Source organism: Hemiscyllium ocellatum, chromosome 10 (assembly GCF_020745735.1).
Source record: "Hemiscyllium ocellatum isolate sHemOce1 chromosome 10, sHemOce1.pat.X.cur, whole genome shotgun sequence".
Taxonomy (NCBI): domain Eukaryota; kingdom Metazoa; phylum Chordata; class Chondrichthyes; order Orectolobiformes; family Hemiscylliidae; genus Hemiscyllium; species Hemiscyllium ocellatum.
This window is the reverse complement of record NC_083410.1, coordinates 111,859,506-111,878,628: the sequence shown is the minus strand read 5'-3', so window position 1 is coordinate 111,878,628 and position 19,123 is coordinate 111,859,506. Positions and strand designations below refer to the sequence as shown.

Below are 19,123 nucleotides of genomic sequence, written 5' to 3'. Positions count from 1 at the left end.
GTCGGAGGGTCGGCGCTGAGGGAGCGCCGCACTGTCGGAGGGTCGGCGCTGAGGGAGCGCCGCACTGTCGGAGGGTCGGCGCTGAGGGAGCGCCGCACTGTCGGAGGGTCGGCGCTGAGGGAGCGCCGCACTGTCGGAGGGTCGGCGCTGAGGGAGCGCCGCACTGTCGGAGGGTCGGCGCTGAGGGAGCGCCGCACTGTCGGAGGGTCGGCGCTGAGGGAGCGCCGCACTGTCGGAGGGTCGGCGCTGAGGGAGCGCCGCACTGTCGGAGGGTCGGCGCTGAGGGAGCGCCGCACTGTCGGAGGGTCGGCGCTGAGGGAGCGCCGCACTGTCGGAGGGTCGGCGCTGAGGGAGCGCCGCACTGTCGGAGGGTCGGCGCTGAGGGAGCGCCGCACTGTCGGAGGGTCGGCGCTGAGGGAGCGCCGCACTGTCGGAGGGTCGGCGCTGAGGGAGCGCCGCACTGTCGGAGGGTCGGCGCTGAGGGAGCGCCGCACTGTCGGAGGGTCGGCGCTGAGGGAGCGCCGCACTGTCGGAGGGTCGGCGCTGAGGGAGCGCCGCACTGTCGGAGGGTCGGCGCTGAGGGAGCGCCGCACTGTCGGAGGGTCGGCGCTGAGGGAGCCCCGCACTGTCGGAGGGTCGGCGCTGAGGGAGCCCCGCACTGTCGGAGGGTCGGCGCTGAGGGAGCCCCGCACTGTCGGAGGGTCGGCGCTGAGGGAGCCCCGCACTGTCGGAGGGTCGGCGCTGAGGGAGCGGGCACTGTCGGAGGGTCGGTGCTGAGGGAGCGCCGCACTGTCGGGGGGTCAGTGCTGAGGGAGCGCCGCACTGTCGGAGGGTCAGTGCTGAGGGAGTGCCGCACTGTCGGAGGGTCGGTGCTGAGGGAGTGCCGCACTGTCGGAGGGTCGGTGCTGAGGGAGTGCCGCACTGTCGGAGGGTCGGTGCTGAGGGAGTGCCGCACTGTCGGAGGGTCAGTGCTGAGGGAGTGCCGCACTGTCGGAGGGTCGGTGCTGAGGGAGTGCAGCACTGTCGGGGGGTCACCCTTTGGGACGTGAGGAGTTGCTGTAGTAGATTGAAGGTACATCACCTGACATCGCCTCCTGTAGAGCGGCCGAAGCCCCGCTGCCCACCGCCAACAGCCGCCGGGCCTTGTCCACCGCCGCCAGGGAGAAGGCCCAGGTTCCCACCACCACCGCCATGACCATGGCAACCCGGCCTGGACAGCAGGATTGGCCCAGCTTACCGACCAATCACATTACAGCAATTACACAGGGGGCGGGGAAATGCTGATCAACGTTTAGAGAATTGTCAATCATACCGGAAGTACTCGAACTGAGAAAAGACTTTCAATGTTGTTTCGAAAGACTGACCCCACCCTCAGGGTCAGGGTCAGGGTCAGGGACACGGTCACCGCCCACCGCCCACCAGCTGCACGGGCAGTGCCCAAAGCCCATTGGACACATCACCTGTCCATCAAAGATCGATTGCGGAGCCCACCTCCTTACTGTCAATCACTGACGTCATGAGCACGAATTCCGCTCAATCAAACAAGACCCGCCTACCGCATGTCAATCACACGAGACCCGCCCACCGCACGTCAATCGCAATCCGTCATCGCCGTGCCCGAGCAGACCCATCGGAAGCGGCATGTCACGTGGGGACGGCGCGCCCTGTGGAGCGGCAGCCAGCGGACGGTGATTTCCGGCGTCGGGAGGCGGGTGGAAAGTTTCGCTGGGACAGCGGCGGCGGAGGCTCGGGAGCGGACCATGGACAGTCAGGGCAGGAAGGTGGTGGTCTGCGATAACGGCACTGGGGTAGGTGCTGGCTCATCCACCCGGCCGCCCTGTGGGGCTGCGATCAGGAAGTGAGGCGCTGTCTGCGAGTGGGGGAGGGGGTGGTGTCTGTGCTCGTTCCGTAATGCCCCTTCTCCAGCCCCGCCATCTCACCCCCTTCCCCCCCTCCCTTCCTCCCTTTCCTCCCCCCTTCCTCCCCCTTTCCCTCCCCCCTCCCCCTTTCCCCCTTCACCCCCTCCCTTCCCCCCTCCCTCCCCCTCCCTCCCCCCTCCCTCCCCCCCCTTCCCCCCTTCCCTCCCCCCCCTTCCCCCCCCTCCCTCCCCCCCATCTCACCCCCTTCTTCCCCCCATCTCACCCCCTTCTTCCCCCCATCTCACCCCCTTCTTCCCCCCATCTCACCCCCTTCTTCCCCCCATCTCACCCCCTTCTTCCCCCCATCTCACCCCCTTCTTCCCCCATCTCACCCCCTTCTCCCCCCATCTCACCCCCTTCTTCCCCCCCATCTCACCCCCTTCTTCCCCCCCATCTTCCCCCCCATCTTCCCCCCCTTCTTCCCCCCCTTCTTCCCCCCCATCTTCCCCCCATCTTCCCCCCCTTCTTCCCCCCCTTCTTCCCCCCCTTCTTTCCCCCCCATCTTCCCCCCCTTCTTCCCCCCCTTCTTCCCCCCCTTCTTCCCCCCCCATCTTCCCCCCCCCATCTTCCCCCCCCCATCTTCCCCCCCCCATCTTCCCCCCCCCATCTTCCCCCCCCCCCATCTTCCCCCCCCCATCTTCCCCCCCCCATCTTCTCTCCCCCCCCATCTTCTCCCCCCCATCTTCCCCCCCCCCATCTTCCCCCCCCCATCTTCCCCCCCCCATCTTCCCCCCCCCATCTTCCCCCCCCCATCTTCCCCCCCCCATCTTCCCCCCCCCATCTTCCCCCCCCCATCTTCCCCCCCCCATCTTCCCCCCCCCATCTTCCCCCCCCCATCTTCCCCCCCCCATCTTCCCCCCCCCATCTTCCCCCCCCCATCTTCCCCCCCCCATCTTCCCCCCCCCTTCTTCCCCCCCCCTTCTTCCCCCCCCTTCTTCCCCCCCCTTCTTCCCCCCCGCACCCCATCACCACCCACCCTTGTCTCACCATTCTGCTCCCCTCCCGCCTGTCACCTCACAGACCCTCCATACCTCTCCTGCTCCTTCTCCTGGCCCCTCGCCCCTACCATCGTTCTCCCTCCCTCACATCCTGTCCTTCAGAGTCACAGGAGTTTACTTGTTCAAAGTGACAGTGCTGGGTGAGGAAGCTTGCTGTGTGCAAATTGGTTACTGAAGTTTCTGCAGTGTATTGATTACCCTTCAAAACTACTCACTAGCTTTATAGTGAGGCAATGCCTTATGGGAATGAATTGTTAGGATTGAGTAGTTTTCTATCAACATATCCTTCTTGGACTTTTTCTGTTATGAGATTCCTTAACTTCCCTTTAAGGGGATCTGAGTTGCTAGCCTCAAACACTCCCTATGTGGGTAAGTTCCATTCACCATTCTGGTGAAGCTATTTCAACTGGATTCTGTCTGGATTTATTTGTGATATCTTTATAGCTGCCGGTTCTTATCCTCCCCACAAGTAGAAGCAAGTTTTCTTGTATCTGCCAGTCATATCGTAATTTTAAAGATTGGTATCTGGTTACTCCTTTTAGACTTGTGGAGAAACGTGTCTGAGGCTGTTCATGGTTCTCTCATCGTTATAACTGGGTAGTTTTGGCCTGGTTCCCACTTTTGGTACCTCTATGTCCCTACTCTAACTGAGTTTGCAGCCATGGTTTGCCCCCTCATCATTAGTGATGCAACTTCAGGTACATCACCAGACTGCCCTTTGGTCAAAAAGTACTGCTGGTCATGAGAGGTGACATTGACCATATCGCAGATCACCTGTCCCAAACTGGCCAGTTTTAATCTGGGATAAATTAAAAGGCTGCAAATGATTGGAAGGCTATTTCCTAGCATCTGCAGCTTGGAGAATAGCTAGCTTTGAAAATTTATAGCCAGAGCTGAGCAAGAGGACAGAATTGGTGATGTACTGAAAGGTTGTCTGGTTGGACAATTTGCAGGGCTGGAGCAGGCAATGCTGTCATGCTCGAGCTGTCTGTCTTGAGTCAGCAGTGCTGGGAGTGGTTTGAACCACTTCTCATTACAGTCTGCTTACTGAACCAGCTGAGGATCTGGAAGGGTGGTGGAATCGGATTGAGTTGCAATTTTCAAGAGTGACCGAGTTGAATACTTAAATGTGAAAAGAAGCGTGATGGAGAAGGAGCAGGGAAGCAGCACAGGCACACTGAGCTCAAAGCTCGCCTTTGCTTTAAGAATCTATGCCTTGAGCAAAAAAGGAACAGGCGCAGAGCAGACATTCACTCACTTCCCTTTTGTGAAACAAACCAAAGATGGTGACCTTCCCTTAACGGCTTTGACTTTTGATGACTAACCTTTGTTTCTTTTGCTACACTGTTATTAGTTTGCAATCTGTCCCTGGACTTTTGGGAAATTGTTCAGACTTTAGTGTGTGCTATGCAGGTTAATATCCATATGAGTGTTTTCCAGTGTGTGCGCCTTGAGAAGGCTTGTGGCTGTTTGAACAAATGTTTATGAATAAACTTGAAAATGTATTCACTTCTCAACGTGAGTTATTCTGGACAATGTGTGGAACTTGGCATGTTTGCTCTGCTTGCTTTTGTGAATGGTTTGTGTTCTGACAAATGGGTTAGGTCCTTAAGAGTAAAAATGATCTTCCAATTCAGAAAACTACTTCAGTTCACTAGAATTTGACTGTTTTAATCGATTCATGTTAGCAATGAAATAATTACACAGTAACTAGTCATGTTTTCTTAGAATAATAGCAGTGAATTAATGAAAATGATGACCTCTGGATTAATGAAATAGACAGGGTTGAATAGCCCCTTCCTGTGCTCAAGTCTCTCTCTGCATAAACACCCTTGGGGAGAATACTGTGCAAGCACAAACTGACAGGAAGAACATTCATTGGCCTCAAGCCACATTTTTCATGTGGTTGAGCTGATGCTGCGGTCTGTACATGCTATGAGGTGTGTATCTCAGTAGGGTGGAGGCAATCTGTTTGCCAGTTTACAGTGCTCATTGATTAGTGCCTCTGAAGGAAGGAAACTCTGAATGTCTTACCTGGAATGAGACAACTGTATAGGCTTTCTTTGATCCATTGTCTGGGTTCAGGTTATTGACTTCAGTAAAGCAGGAGTTGAAGAATTACTTCTTACCTTGATCTACTCAATTAGACTGGAAAATGAAAGGTTTCCTCACAGTTGGAGGAGAGAGTGTGCATCTTGGCATGAAAAGGAAACAGTAACAGGGCTGGAATTAATTGCAATGTCCCACTGAAGTGACCAGGCACGTACTCAATCTATACTCGCTCAAGGTGAGAGAATTCTCTGTACTTGTGTAGTTTCCCTCAAGATTCAGTGAATTCATTGCCTGTTCGTTACATCAAAGTTAAAATCAAATAAATATTCATGTCCCTTAACAGTCGTTAACAATGCGTATTTATGTAGTATCTCAAACCTAGTGTAACAGGAATGATTGTCAAATACAAGATTGGGTAACCTCAGGTTCGCTTGATTGAAGAAGTTGGTTTGAAGGAGCACTTTAAAGATGTGGCGGTTTAGGAAGGAAATCCCACCCCTTTGGGGGCATGGGCTGTGCCCATGGGAAAGATGTAAAATTGACAAAAATTTGAAAATCCAGACTTTGTGTAACTGGAACCAGTTAAGGTCAATGAGTACAGTCATTATTTTACTCATTGTAGTCTTTCATTTTGAAGTTCGTTACGAGCACATGGGAAGGCTTCAGTTTGTTTACATGATTCAGTTGTTAGCTAAGGTTCCATAAATGTCTTAGACATTTGCTAAATCCAGTTGAAGCTGTTCAAACAGAAGCATTAATTGGTGAATTGAACTTTGAGTAGTCTGCATTGTTTTGAATGCAATATTTTAGTTGTGCACGAAGTGTAATAACAAAAGATAATAACTGCATGTGCCAGAAGTTCGTGGCTAAAGTACAGCAAACAGCTTATAGTTTGACAAGTTGTGCTATGATTTGCAATAAAGATTTACTCAGACGAGTGTACCTGGCTTTACAAGAATGACTTTGAAGATATCAGAATGAAGTCTCCATTGGCGCTCAACATTACTTCGAAATCTGAATCAAGGTGGATACTTGATTTGTAACTAATCATAGCTTGAGTACTTTGACTGTATTGCAGTGTATCTGGCTATAAATAAAAACTTTTTTAGTTTTCAGAATTTCACTGATTTATGAATTAGTGAACCACCATTGAGGAATAGATTGTCAGTTGTCCCTCATTGAGGATATGTCCTTGGGACCCTAATTTTCTGCTATGAGTCTTCGTGTGACTGATTGTCAACCTGCACTGTGGGGGAGTGACCGGAGTACCTGTGAGCATTACCAACTGACCTGTACAAAGGGGATACTTTTTGTTTGGGGCCTCTTTGATTCAACTTCACACGCCTGAAAAGTGGGTCAAAGGGGGTCACCTAGCTTGTACAGGCTTTAATAAACTTTTAACTGTTTGCAGAAGCTGGTGTGTGTGAATTGCATCTCGTGTGTGAAACCTCAGGAAAAGAACCTTAAGCAAGCAGTGGGCTGTGAAGAGGGTTATAACTGCTGACTGTCTGCCCCTCGCCTGTGGCTCAATGCCCAGGTGCCGTTGGAGTGTCGGCACACGGTGTCTAATAATCTTCATATCTTTTGAAGAGAGGGTTATGCACTGTCAGGGGTAGAGTGCTCTAGTGCCCCTCTAACTCCCTTTTGATTTATTCCCCGTCCCCATCCCTTTTTAGATACCCTTCATCTTCCCAGGAGTCACATGAGCTACATCCCTTGCACTGTAACTTTAGAAATACTTTATATTCATGTGCCAAGAAATACCAGAACACATGTAATATTTCGTGAATGTCCAGAGAGATATTCCAATTTAATCTTTTTAATGTTGCACTTGGATCAGCTAAGAGCCAACATTGCATGGTCCAGGAGCTGACCCAAGGTGGTACTCTGACTTGCCCAAACACCCCTCTACACCAGATGTCCAACGATCAGGCGTGTGGGGCTGAAGTGCGACCAAAAGCACAGTTAAAGATTGTTCAAATCACTAAAAATGAGGTGCAATCACCCAGAATTGGTATGACTTGAGGACCCCACAGCATGGCAAAGCAAACAGTTGGGCTTGGAATCCATCAACCAATGGCATGTGCTCTTTCATGGGATTGCTGTGTGCAACACCTTGCACCCCAGCTCCTCAGTGGAAACTTTTGCCGAGAACCTTTCACTGGGGACCCACTGCCTGATAAAGCACGCCAAGGCATGTTCAGGTGGTTGATGGAGTCAATGAGTGCTGTGCAGCAGCTGTTTAAGAAGTATTTCTGCACCAGTCTAATCAAAGGAACAGGTTGGAGGAATGAGTTGATGGGTTTTTTTAATGTAGCTCAGTGACCAGGAAAAATTTGCCAGAGAGAAATCATTCAAGTACACATACAGGGTTTCAGTCTTGGGAGAACTGCAGATGGACAATGTCTTAACCACTGCAATGAGCAATAATTGTTGCTTTCATCGTGTAACACACTGCCAATATAGCACCTTGACGTCACAGGAAGATTACCACATGAGATGCTGAGTCCCAGGAGGAGATGTGAGGGACAGTGGCCCAAAAGTTTGATGCAAATGGTCTACAGTCAGCCTTAAAGCAGGAAAGCGAAATGGAAAAATATAGAGAGCGCAGCAGAGTTTGGCATCATTAGCCACTGGCACAGCTGCCAGTGGACTGATAAAATCAGGGATGCAGAGAAGGTCAAAATTGAAGGAAGTGAATTTAAAATTTGAGACGGGTATAGAAAACAAGAATGACTACTCTCAAATTCAAGCTAGCAAAGAATGCTATATAAAAAAAAGGAAAGTGTTAAGGGAAGTTGCCCTTCAGTTGTGCTGTGTTCTGCCACATAAGAGCACTGTTGAGTTCACTTCTAGTCACAGATGTTCTGAAACATGCGGAATTGGAAGAGCTATGAAGTTAGTTCCCATATGATGGTTTGTAGTTTTGGTGACAGTTGGAGCAATTGTTTCTTTCGCGTTGAAAATGAGAGGTGTTGGGCATCCTGAAGATAGATGAGTAATAAGAAAATAATTGAACATACAACTAAAAACTGCTATAGGGAAGTAAGGAGGGTAGGTTCAAACAAGTGATAGACAAATTTAGGACTGATATCAGGAAGTCCTTCACTGAGTAATATATGAAACCGAGTTCTGCATTGGTGAAAGGGCAAACGCTGGAGTAATTTGACAATTGCTTCTATCAATTTGGAGTTTTTTTGGCTGGGAATGAGTTTTATAAAATAGCCATGAGTTTTATATTTGGGGAACTGAGTGCAAAAGGAAGAGGGTGATAAGGAATTGGTGGGAGACATTTTTGTGTAATTCTCTGTCTGTGCAATGGAATCTTTCCTGTTTCAACAATTTTGGATTTGGTCACTTCTCAAACATAAACCGGAGCCTGTAAACTACCTTAGTGGGGTTAACATCAGCTGAGATGTGAACTTTTTATTATAAACCTAATGAATCCTCTGTATGCTCTCCTCAAGTTCGGTAAATCCTTCTAAAGCTTAACGCAGTGTTAAAATATTGGCGTAAGGCCTGTGGGGTCACCTTTTTAAATGAGTCCACTTGGGTTAAAGGTCAGGCATATGTTGTGAGATTGTGTATAGCTTGGTTCTGGACAGCGACAAATGTCACCTTTCCAAAAAAAATCATTCTGATTAGTCTGTCTTTGAGCTCTGATTTTCCACACTTCACTCTGTTTGTCAAACATTTGCCTTCAGTTATTCCATGTCCCCCTTCACAAAATACTGAACTTCCTAATTTGGTCAATTGCAACTTGTTCCGACAACTTTATTGCTTGATCCATGTTAATGTATGATGCCAAGCAGAGGCTGCTGTCCAAGTTTGTGCCACATTTCTAATTCCGTGAAATAGAATGGGATCTTTTTCCCAACTCTACCTCGGCCCATGTCATGAGGTTGCCTCCTGTTCCCATGAACTCGTATCTTTGAGCATTTGCTGGTGCAGAGCTTTATCAAATGTTTCCTGAAGTCAACCCCTGACAGCATGTGTGGATGCAACTCTCTCTCTGCCAACCTAGTGACCTCCAAATAAATAGCTTAAACAAGAAATATGACTGCCCTTTATCTGTGATCAGCTAATAGTTGCTGGATCTCTAGGCCTGGTAATCTCTCCTTTTATTGAAGTGACATCAGCAGATTTCAAATCTACATGCCCAAATCTTGAAACTCGAGTGCTTTTGGAAAGTAGACTTTGTTAGAGACTAAACCTGCAGATGCTGGAAGCCAATGTAGCCAGGCAGGAGGCTGGAAGAACACCACAGGCCAGGCAGCATTAGGAGGTGCAAAAGTCGATGTTTTTGGTGTAACCCTTCTTCAGGACTGGGGTGGGTGTGGGGGGGAGCTGCAGATAAAGGGGAGGCTCCCTCTGTCTTCAACTCTTCTTCCCCCAGTCCTGAAGAAGTGTTACACCGAAAACGTCAAACTTTGGAAAGTAGACTGTCACATTTAGAATCCACTTTCCTTTGTTTCAGTGGCCTAGATCGGAAATCCGAGCAGAGGATCTGGCTCTTAACTTGAACACACTTTTTTGTAATATTATTGTACCTGTTTGAAATCTGATAAGATTGTCTTGTCTTTCGACTTTTTGTGCTGCTTTTAACTGATTCGAAGAAATTTCTGTTTCACGATGAAAACGTAGAAAACAAGACCAACAGATCCTGCCCTCTGTATTCAATATGATCATGATTGATTCTCTGTCTCAATGCCATGCTCCTGTCTTCCGTACTCCTTCATACTATGAACTGTTTCTGAAATATATTCAGGGACTTAGCTGCCACAGTCTTCTGTTGCAAAGAATTTTTCAGGTGAAAGGTTAGTAATGAATGGAATGCAGTACAACCGAGGGTAGTGGAAACTCAATCATCAGTAAATTGATCACATTTACTCCCTTTGTCTCTTTAAAAAGGTGCTTCTGTATTTGTTGGCTTTCTGGCCTTTCACGCAGCTCCAATTTTCATAGCTTTCAGCTGTACAGGTTGACAATCCCAAGAATTCCCTTTCTGCCTATTTTCTCCATTCAGACACACTTTAAAACGTAGTGTTTAGAAGGTTTTGGCCACCACTCCCTCACATTGCCTTCTGTAGCTCTGTTTCATAATTGCTTTATGTAGAGTGTTTCACTGCATGGCACATACTGTTGAATATGTTTGTTTTTAGTAGTAAGGTCAACGTGGTTGACTTATAGTTGATGAAATAATATGGCATTGTAATTAAGAACTGAGTTTTCACCAGTACGTATGAGTTTTGTTTCTTCATTCAGTAATAATGCAGTTTGCATGATTTAAGACTATAATTGCTTTTTCCTCCTTGCAAGTTTGACAGAGAATAAAGGAGAGAAAAGGGTATGTCTTCTATTAAAATCAACACAATTATCAGTGATCACAGTTTCATTAAAATCAGTTTATGATGAAACAAAAACAAATTTGACATCTGAGAGATTCTTGGCTGCATCTGAAATGGCTTTTGAAGCCGCTCAGTCCAAGTCAGAGGTGTCACCGTCTCTTCAATGACCGTCAAAGGTCAATCCAGGCTTTTATATCAATGTCCCATAAATGAATGAAAAACGCTGGTATAGGCTGCTTGGCAGTCTTTCCTTTGGTGATATTATTTACCACAATTTTCAGAATACGGCTTGGAGTGAGTTTTTCTCCAGGTAAAGAAGTAATGCGTACTTCATGCTTGCTAAGTATAGCTTTGTCGTTTCTAAACAAGTATTGTGTATATTCTTAACAAGAAAAGTAAGTGATTAATTTCTACATGTTTAAATTGCTATATTAAAACAGCTGAGCAGAGCTATCTGCTTTCAGTGCAAGATGTATTTTTATCCATCTGTAGCAACTCATTTTCTCCCCCTGTTTGGTTAATAATGACTTGCAAAATGCCTTCTTTAAGAAATGACATGATTTTTCCTTTTTTTGTTGTCCTTTGTATAGTTTGTGAAATGTGGCTATGCTGGCTCCAATTTTCCAGAGCACATTTTTCCCGCGTTGGTGGGCCGTCCCATTATCCGATCCACTGCCAAAGTTGGGAATATTGAGATCAAGGTAAGATTATGGAGAGTTGTGCTGTTACTAACTGAATGTGGCTGACTTTTCTCTTGCCCATCCAGTTGCTGTGTGGTGATGTATTTGTTGGATCTGCTATGTTTTCATTACTCCTTTTGTATAACAAAATACAGCAAAAAGCACAACATTCCGGTATTAATAGAAAACCAGACAGCACATTTTAGAAACGCTTGCAAAAGCTGTAGATAATCTTTTACATGACACATGATTAAAGCTTGTGAGATTGTTCTGGACAGATATGCAAACTTTCAAAGTATGTAGGTTTATAGAGTCAAATTAAGGTGATATGCCCTTTTGCTCTTCACATTAAGCTATTGCAAATATGTATGGTGGAAATTAATATTTAAATAATACCTCAAATTCATATGTTTGCCTAATCAGAGCAGTGTAATTTTCACTTGTGTTGCTGTTTGGATGGAGTAAACAGGTTTCTTTTACATTGCTCCTTCCCTGCTCCTCTTCAGAAAGATTTCCTCAGTTTAATCAAACAACTGCTTAACTCAGGAAGGATTTGAAGCCTGCCTGCAGCTGTAACATACCTGCATGATGGATATATTTGCAAGCAAGAAATGTTGTAAGCTCCACTCGGAGTCAAAAAGTTGATAATCTAAGCTTGTTCATAAGGTGCATACAATGTGAGAAATATGTTTGCTTTCCACTGGTAGAAAATGTCATAATAATTTCTGACACAGTAATTCATATACTGCTTTTGCCCTAGAATGCCAACAAGGTCATTAACACCTCCTGTGGGGGACAGAGACGCAATATAATTAATTCCACGCATCACTTTACAGTATATTGTGTGAGAATTCGGAGAATTGGGGAAAGTGTATATTGTGTTGATCCTACAACTTTGATAAGCAAACTTTTTGTATTATTGCAGCAATAATGTGTTTGAAATACATTTGCAGAACTCTAAATATATTTTGAGAAAATGATAAAATTATGTTGCTGAACAGACCTATATATTTGAGCTGAACACTTGACTCCATACCTGATGGGGAGGTTTCTCAAAGTTCTGTCATTTTCTTCTTTTAATTTTGGAAAGCACTTGGATCTTTTAAGTTCCTGGAGTGATGTTTTCACTCGGACCTTTTCTGACCTTTGTTTTTACCTTCTCTCTCTCTTTCTCTTCTTTCTTCACCTGTTGAAGTAGAATAACAAAAAGATGGTAAGTAAGTTGTTGGAGTGTGGTGTGTTCCATCTTTTCATTTCATTTTTATTTTGGTATTGCAATCCAAACATCCAACCTCTGCGTTAAAATTTCTTTTTGTTAACATTTTGCAATTTTTTTTCCTTAAAACAGCTGCTCTCTGTTATGCTGAAAAGTCTGTTCAATTCAAACTTAAAGCACGGATGAGATGGGTTTTGCATTGCGGCATGTTGGGGGATGGCTGGTGTATTGCACCTGACTAAGGCCACAGGGCAATGCAGAATATTTCTCCCCTTTCCCAGGCCATTTGGGGATAGCAGTTGGGTAGAGCTGATAAAATTGGTTGGAAACACCCAGGATAAGTCATGCGCTGCAATTGTATTCCTGCCACCCCTGTTTGCTGAAGGGCTTGGGGAAATGTTTGGAATTAGGCTGATTGAATTGTCACTGAATCATGGAATGTTGCAGTGAGAGTTCAGTGGTGTAGTTGGAGCTTTGAGAGTGAAACGTTTGAGAGTTGAACAATCTTAATCACCTGTCCAACTGCATTGAAAGGCCTTGAGTATTTGTACAAGTGACTTGAATTGCATTTGCAGCTAAGCTTTATCAAGAGTAGGTAATCATTGTAAGGTGAGTGGGTGCTGGTATCATGTCGGTATATTGATGTAATAACATTCTTAAAATGGGAGATTTATCTTGGTGCCTCCAAACCTATCATAATCTCCATCAGATAAATGTCATGGAACTAAGGACCTTATCCAAACAATTTGGAAGAACAGGACGACTAGTTCATTTGAGTTATGGTTGTGTACTTCTGCCAATGGCCAGAAGGAAACCCAAGAAAAGCATTAGTTTATGGAACATGTTGATTCTGTGATGAAAATGGTGGGTGATTGATAAACATCTGCAGAACAAATCTTTTGTCTTGTGACAAGAATGCTTAAACCCACCACAATTTCATGCTGATTGTAAAAGCATTAAATTTGATCAGACTTCTGGACAACTTTGTAAAGTCTGTGTTTAAACATTCCAAGAAACCTATTGGGGTTTTCAGTGTTTCACCTTGCAGCATGATTTTGCCACGATTCCTTTGTTTTGCTTTGAAGCATGTATTGAACTATACTTATCCATATTTTTCTGTGCATAGGTACTAGCGTTTGTTTGGTTGGGGCTTAAAATTAACATTATCCTGCTAGATACAAGTACTTTTTCCATTCCTTCAGTGACAATGGAATGTTTGCTCGAGTGAAGCAGTTGATGCATTCCTGTGTAAATGCAGATTGTGGACTGGCAAGCAGGTGTGTCTCATTTTGTCCAAAGTCTCTGAAACGTGTGCGATTTAAGTCTTGCACTAGGGAGGTGTCTAATACTATTGCTTATTGGACAGCTCCTCACATCAATTTCCAAAACTGAATGTATGTCTGCCTAACACTGACTGCATGTATTGAATGGATTGCTTCAAAATTTGATGAATGCTTTAGTTCATTAGTTTTATCAGGATCCAGGTTGAAATCTGACTAGGTTTGTGTGCTTGTTCTGTGGCGATTGAAGTGATTTCTACTTGGAACTAGTCAGTATTTGGGCATCTAATATCATCCAGTGAACTATCCAACATGAGTAGCTAGTAATATATACTGCTTGTACTGTGCTCACACAGATCTTAGTATACAGGCATTCTCAAACTGCCTTGAGTAAGTATTCAGGCAGACAGTGCAATAAGTCTGCTGTGTAGATTGTCAAACATATTTGTCTGACCTGAATGCAAATGCAAGAAATGATTTGATTTTTTGAAAAGAAGGAAAATTGCTTAAAATCTTGTTTTGGTCTGACATCACCTGTTGCGGGATAGCTCTGCCGAACAATAGGCTTGCATGTAATCAGTCTTTTGTTTTCTTAATATCCATGCAGCACCTGACCCCATACCATTCACCCAGATCTGAAGGATCTTGATTGTTTAGAATGTAATACTTTGAATGCAAAATATACCCTCGCACGCTCGCAAATACACACACCAATCCATTGCCATCTGCCTGTATTCTTTTTCTTACGCAAAGGCTCTTGATACCAGAATTGCTTGTCCTAACTTGCAGAAACCTCCAAACTAGATGTTCCACTACAGTATTGTACAAGTCATCCCAAGCCAGTGAAGTTGTGTATAGATGTGTCATTTTAATCAGTGGGGCACTGGGATGATTGGCCTGATTCTCACATCTCTCGGCCTTACTTGGGGAGAATGACGTGACAATTCTCCTATTTGTTACAGTCAAACAATTTCTGGATAGTTATGATCAGAATATCAACTTGGCTTTGGCTATTAGTCTGCGTGCATAGGCATTTTCCTTTTCAATGAAAATGTCTCCCCTATCTCTCTCCCTCTTGCTTTTAAGTTTGAAGATAAACATAAACATAAATGGATATAACTCAGAATATAAGCTGTTCATTAAAATTTTAATATAAAATGGCTTCATAACTCTTAGCTTGGTATGAACAGAACTATGGTATCCGACTAGAGCATTTTGACTCCGTGTGCCTTTTGATCAATACTTTTGGAGACATTTTGATTTGTTTCACAGTTTCTATGGCGGTTTATTCATTGGTGGCCCTCGTAACTGATGAACTTTCTGAAGTTCTCCCTTTGCCCACTTCCATCATATATTCTGTGACACCCTATCATCATCTCCCATGATCTGTATCATGACCCAGAGTCGTGTTGTCATTATCTTCTATCACTTCCTACCTATGGCTCAACTTTGTCCTGTGCATGTCCTTCAGATAGATCTCCCTTATGCACCCCTCTCTCTTTCAATAATCACTCCTCACCTTGTCCTGAGCGAAACTCTCCAAGCCTCTGTCCTTGCAAATTAATCCTGCATCACCTCCAAAGATTGTAGAAGTTTCATGGTTTCTAGTTTTAAGAGAGAAAATTATGGTCATAAACACTTATCTAAACAAATTAATTCAACCAATAACTTGCCCAGTGCAGAGTTTTACACTAATTCCTGTTTGCAGAATATCCCGGTTGTTTTCCTTGTTTTGAGATTTGATTAATTTTTTTGAGGTTGGACTTTGTACACCTGCCACCGGTGACCAATGTTGATCCACATCTCATTCAGCTGTTTCACGTTCTTTTGAATTTTTCCCTTTGCAGGATCTGATGGTGGGTGATGAAGCCAGTGAATTACGTTCTATGTTAGAGGTTAACTATCCTATGGAAAACGGCATTGTTCGAAACTGGGATGACATGAAACATCTGTGGGATTATACTTTTGGCCCAGAGAAGTTAGATGTCGATTCCAAGAATTGCAAGATTCTTCTAACTGAACCACCAATGAACCCCACAAAGAATAGGGAAAAGATAATTGAGGTAAGAATGTTTGTTGAGAAAACTGTTTTTATATTTTGGGGACTGACTTCAGGAAGATGGAAGGACTGTTGACTGAGTTGAGAAGCTGTTCTTCTCCTGCTTCTCTTGTGGCTCTCCAATCAATCATGATCTTGTCTAATTTGGGAACTCCTGGCTCAGTGTAACTAATTTAATTTATTTCTAGATCAGCCAATTACCATTCCTTGGAGGTGCACTTGAAGGTCAGGTTTTGTAGCTGAGTTTGCAGTCATTGCACAAAATAATTTTAATGTTTCAACCATTGGAATCAAATGTTTCTATCCATTGAGATAGGCTAACCTTATCCCAAGCTCTGACTGTGTGCTGATGTTTGAAAAGGAAAATGTTCAGAATTTAGGACAATGCTGCGAGTGGTGGGGAAAATGGTGAAGCTGGAAAACCCACAATGCATGCCACTTGAATTTGGGAATCTGAGTTTAAAGCACTTTGTCTCCAGTGGGAATGCTCATTTACTGGCAATTGATGAATTGTTTGTGTAAAGAATCTGGATTTCTATGCAGATTCAGGCTATTGGTTAGTGCATTCTCTACTCGTTGACCTCTTCTGAGTTTCTGTAAATGCCAATTGAGCATGTGTTGATGTGGAGAATTATGTGACAGTTTCTCTGTAGACACTTGGTTCAGGAGCCTGCCCATTATCTGAGCAAATCTGGAGTGTAACAACTATTTCATTCTGCTGGGTGCCATCACTCAAATTTTGGGAATGCTGTTGGTCATGTCATGTCATGGCAAACTTTACTTGTCAAAGCTCAAGTAAGTTACAATGCTTTGAAATTTTGGTCTATGTTTACTTTGTAATCTGTCCACATTTTATATGTTCCATGCCTTAATCTTTAGAGCACTGTATTATGTATTGAGTATTGCATCCTTGGTGCATTTCCCATGTAATCTCCTCATTTCATAAAGTAATTCTCCTCCGTTTTATACTTAGTTTTGTAGCAACAAAAACATTGTCATCTCGGTATTCCCAGACCTCATCCCAAATAGGCCTGGCAGCTCCATAGCAGCGATGCTGCCTGGACCAGAATCCAATACAAGACTTTGCCTGTTTGGTTGGTTCGAGCTAGAGGGGTTTCAATAGGTGTGCTTGTCATGACAGAGCCATGCCCAGTATGTGTTGAATTGTGTCACAGTCCTCAGGTTAGCATGGAGTCTCCTTGAGCTGCTTGCTAGCTCAGAGCCCTGTCAGACTCTTCAAACTGTAGATATTGATACCTACTCCTGGACTCTGAAAGCTGCAGGAAAGAGCATTTTTGATGGAAACAGTTGCAGATGCTGCAGTGGAAATCCTTTTCCAAAGATTGCCTGAATGGAAAGTTTGTCAGTACACTTGAGAAGTGTATTCAACTTGGGAGTGAATGGTATGAGGTGAAAGTGGGGACTGCAGAAGCTGGAGACCAGAGTCCGAGAGTGTGGTGTTGGAGAAGTACAGCAGGTCAGGCAGCATCCGAAGAGCAGGAGTGTCGCCGTTTTGGGCAAAAGTCCTTCATTTATCAATGGGGGAATCAGTTTTAAACCCTTGGGATAATTTTCTGCCTCTGTTCGCTCCCACCCCAAAATAAAATTAGCATCTCTCGTCAGTCCAGATGCCCGCCTTGTAAATTGCTCACTCTGTAGCAGCCCATTAAAGTAGGCTCAGATCCTGTCAGTGTTTGCAATTTGCATGAGTATTGAGCAAAGTGATACTGAGCTTTTAGTCTGGTCTCTATATTTGGGCAAATGTTTGCAATTGTTTTACCAATGTTTTAATTTGTGCATCAAGAAAAGCTTTCATGCTAAAGAAAAGTAGTGATGACTTGACTATGGGATGAGAACTTCCACTTTGATAAAAGAGCAATCCACATCTTTTACACGACTTGCAGTGGCAAGGGAAGGTGCCAGGGATGGAGGGAGTGGACCTAACAAGGGAGTCACATAGGGAGTGGTCTCTGCAGAATGCAGATAGGAGTGAGGAGGGAAATATATCCCTGGTAGTGTGGTCTATTTGTAGGTGGCAGAAATGGTGGCAGATGATGTGATGTATCTGGAGGTTGGTGAAGTGGAAGATGAGGACCAGGGTGGGGTTCTGTCCTTGTTGTAATTGGATGGGTGGGGTTCAAGGGTGGAGGTGCAGGAAGTGGAGATAATGTATCGGAGGGTATCATTGATCATGTGGGAAGGGAAATTGTGGTCTTTGAAGGAGGCCACCAGGAATGTTCACGGGTGAAATTGCTCCTGCTGGGTGTAGATGTGGTGGAGGAATTGGGAATAAGGGATTGCATTTTCAAGGTGGGGGTGGTGAGGAGAGGAGAGAGGTTGGCAGAGGTGTAGTTCAGGTAGTTGGAGTTGGTGGGTTTGAAGTCAATGTCCACATTGAGTCGGTTGGTGAGGTCCAGGAAGGGGAGGGAGATGTCAAAGATGGTCTAGGTGAACCTTGAGGTCAGAGTGGAAGCTGGTGGTGAAACTGATAAACTGTTCAATCTCCTTGTGGGGCTCCTTGCTGCAGAGGGCTCTGGAGTTCAAGCCATTAAATATATTTAAAACAGACTGGTTGATGATTAGTAAGGGGATCAAGGGTTATGGGGATACCTCCAGGATAGTGTTTACTAAACCTCATCTCAGTTGCTTCCAACGTATCATTGCTTAAGATGGCCGGTACTGTATGCAGTACTCCAGATCTCATTTTACTGTCCTGTGTAACTGAAACATAACCTCTATTTGTTTGTATTATCTTCCTCTTATGAAAAATGATGATGTTCTATCAGCTTTCTTAGTTACTCGCTATACCTGCATGCTAAAGTTTTGCAAATCATGCATGAGGGCACCCTGTATCCTGTTTAATCTCTCACCATTAATGGAACATGCTGCTTTATTCTTCCTGTCAAAATGAACAATTTAATGTTTTTCCACAGTGCATTTGCGTCATGCTTGTCTAAACAATTCATGTCAGTACCCTCTTTCACTTACACTTCATACATAGCTTCCTCCCTTCTGTGCGCAATCAGAAAATTGAGCAGCTATAATTCTGTCTGTTTCACCAAATGTCAATGGTGAAAGTGATTTTACCATGGTTGTAAAAACCCTAATGTTACTGATGCCCAAATGGTGGCCTCTTGCTCCACGTCTTTGTGGTGACTGTGTGAATATAAAGATCATAAGACACAGGAGCAGAATTAGCCAATCAAATCTGCTTTACCATTTGATCATGGGTGATCTCCTTCTAAACCCCAACTTCCTGCCTATTCCCCCGTAACCCTTGATCCCCTTTAATAATTGCGAACATGTCTCTGTTTTAAAAACTCAATGACTTGACCTCCAGTGACCCCTTTGGCAATGAGTTCGACAGATTCCCCACCCTCTGTGTGAAGAAGTTAATCCTCATCTCAGTTCGAGAGGGTTGTCCCCTCTCTGAGGCTGTGCCCTCTGGTCCTAGTCTCTCCTTCTAGTGGTAATATCATCACCACAGCCACTCTATCCAGGACTCTGCTGTGTAGGTTTCGATCAGATTTTCTCTCATCCTTCTAAACTCCGTTGAGTCCAGACTCGGAGT

The 19,123-nt window shown here is 45.0% G+C and overlaps 2 protein-coding genes across 4 annotated transcripts in view; one reads left to right on the top strand and one right to left on the bottom strand.

Moving 5' to 3' along the window:
• zgc:153169 (uncharacterized protein LOC767799 homolog) overlaps window positions 1-1,204 on the bottom strand; it is a 48,202-nt gene extending 46,998 nt beyond the window's left edge. For both annotated transcript variants that reach the window (XM_060831870.1, XM_060831868.1), the window contains exon 1: window positions 1,082-1,204. In XM_060831870.1, coding sequence (XP_060687853.1) covers window positions 1,082-1,199 — 118 coding nt within the window. In that variant the 5' untranslated portion in view covers window positions 1,200-1,204. The remainder of the gene's footprint in view (window positions 1-1,081) is intronic.
• Window positions 1,205-1,614: 410 nt separating this feature from the next.
• The window catches only part of LOC132819906 (actin-related protein 2), a 43,282-nt gene continuing 25,773 nt past the window's right edge, over window positions 1,615-19,123 (top strand). The window contains exons 1-3 of one of the 2 annotated variants that reach the window (XM_060831866.1): window positions 1,615-1,808; window positions 10,908-11,018; window positions 15,341-15,556. In XM_060831866.1, the coding sequence (XP_060687849.1) occupies window positions 1,761-1,808; window positions 10,908-11,018; window positions 15,341-15,556 (375 nt within the window). In that variant the 5' untranslated portion in view covers window positions 1,615-1,760. Of the gene's footprint in view, window positions 1,809-4,879; window positions 5,205-10,907; window positions 11,019-15,340; window positions 15,557-19,123 lie in introns of those variants that run through there. The other variant, XM_060831867.1, reaches the window with a different exon arrangement.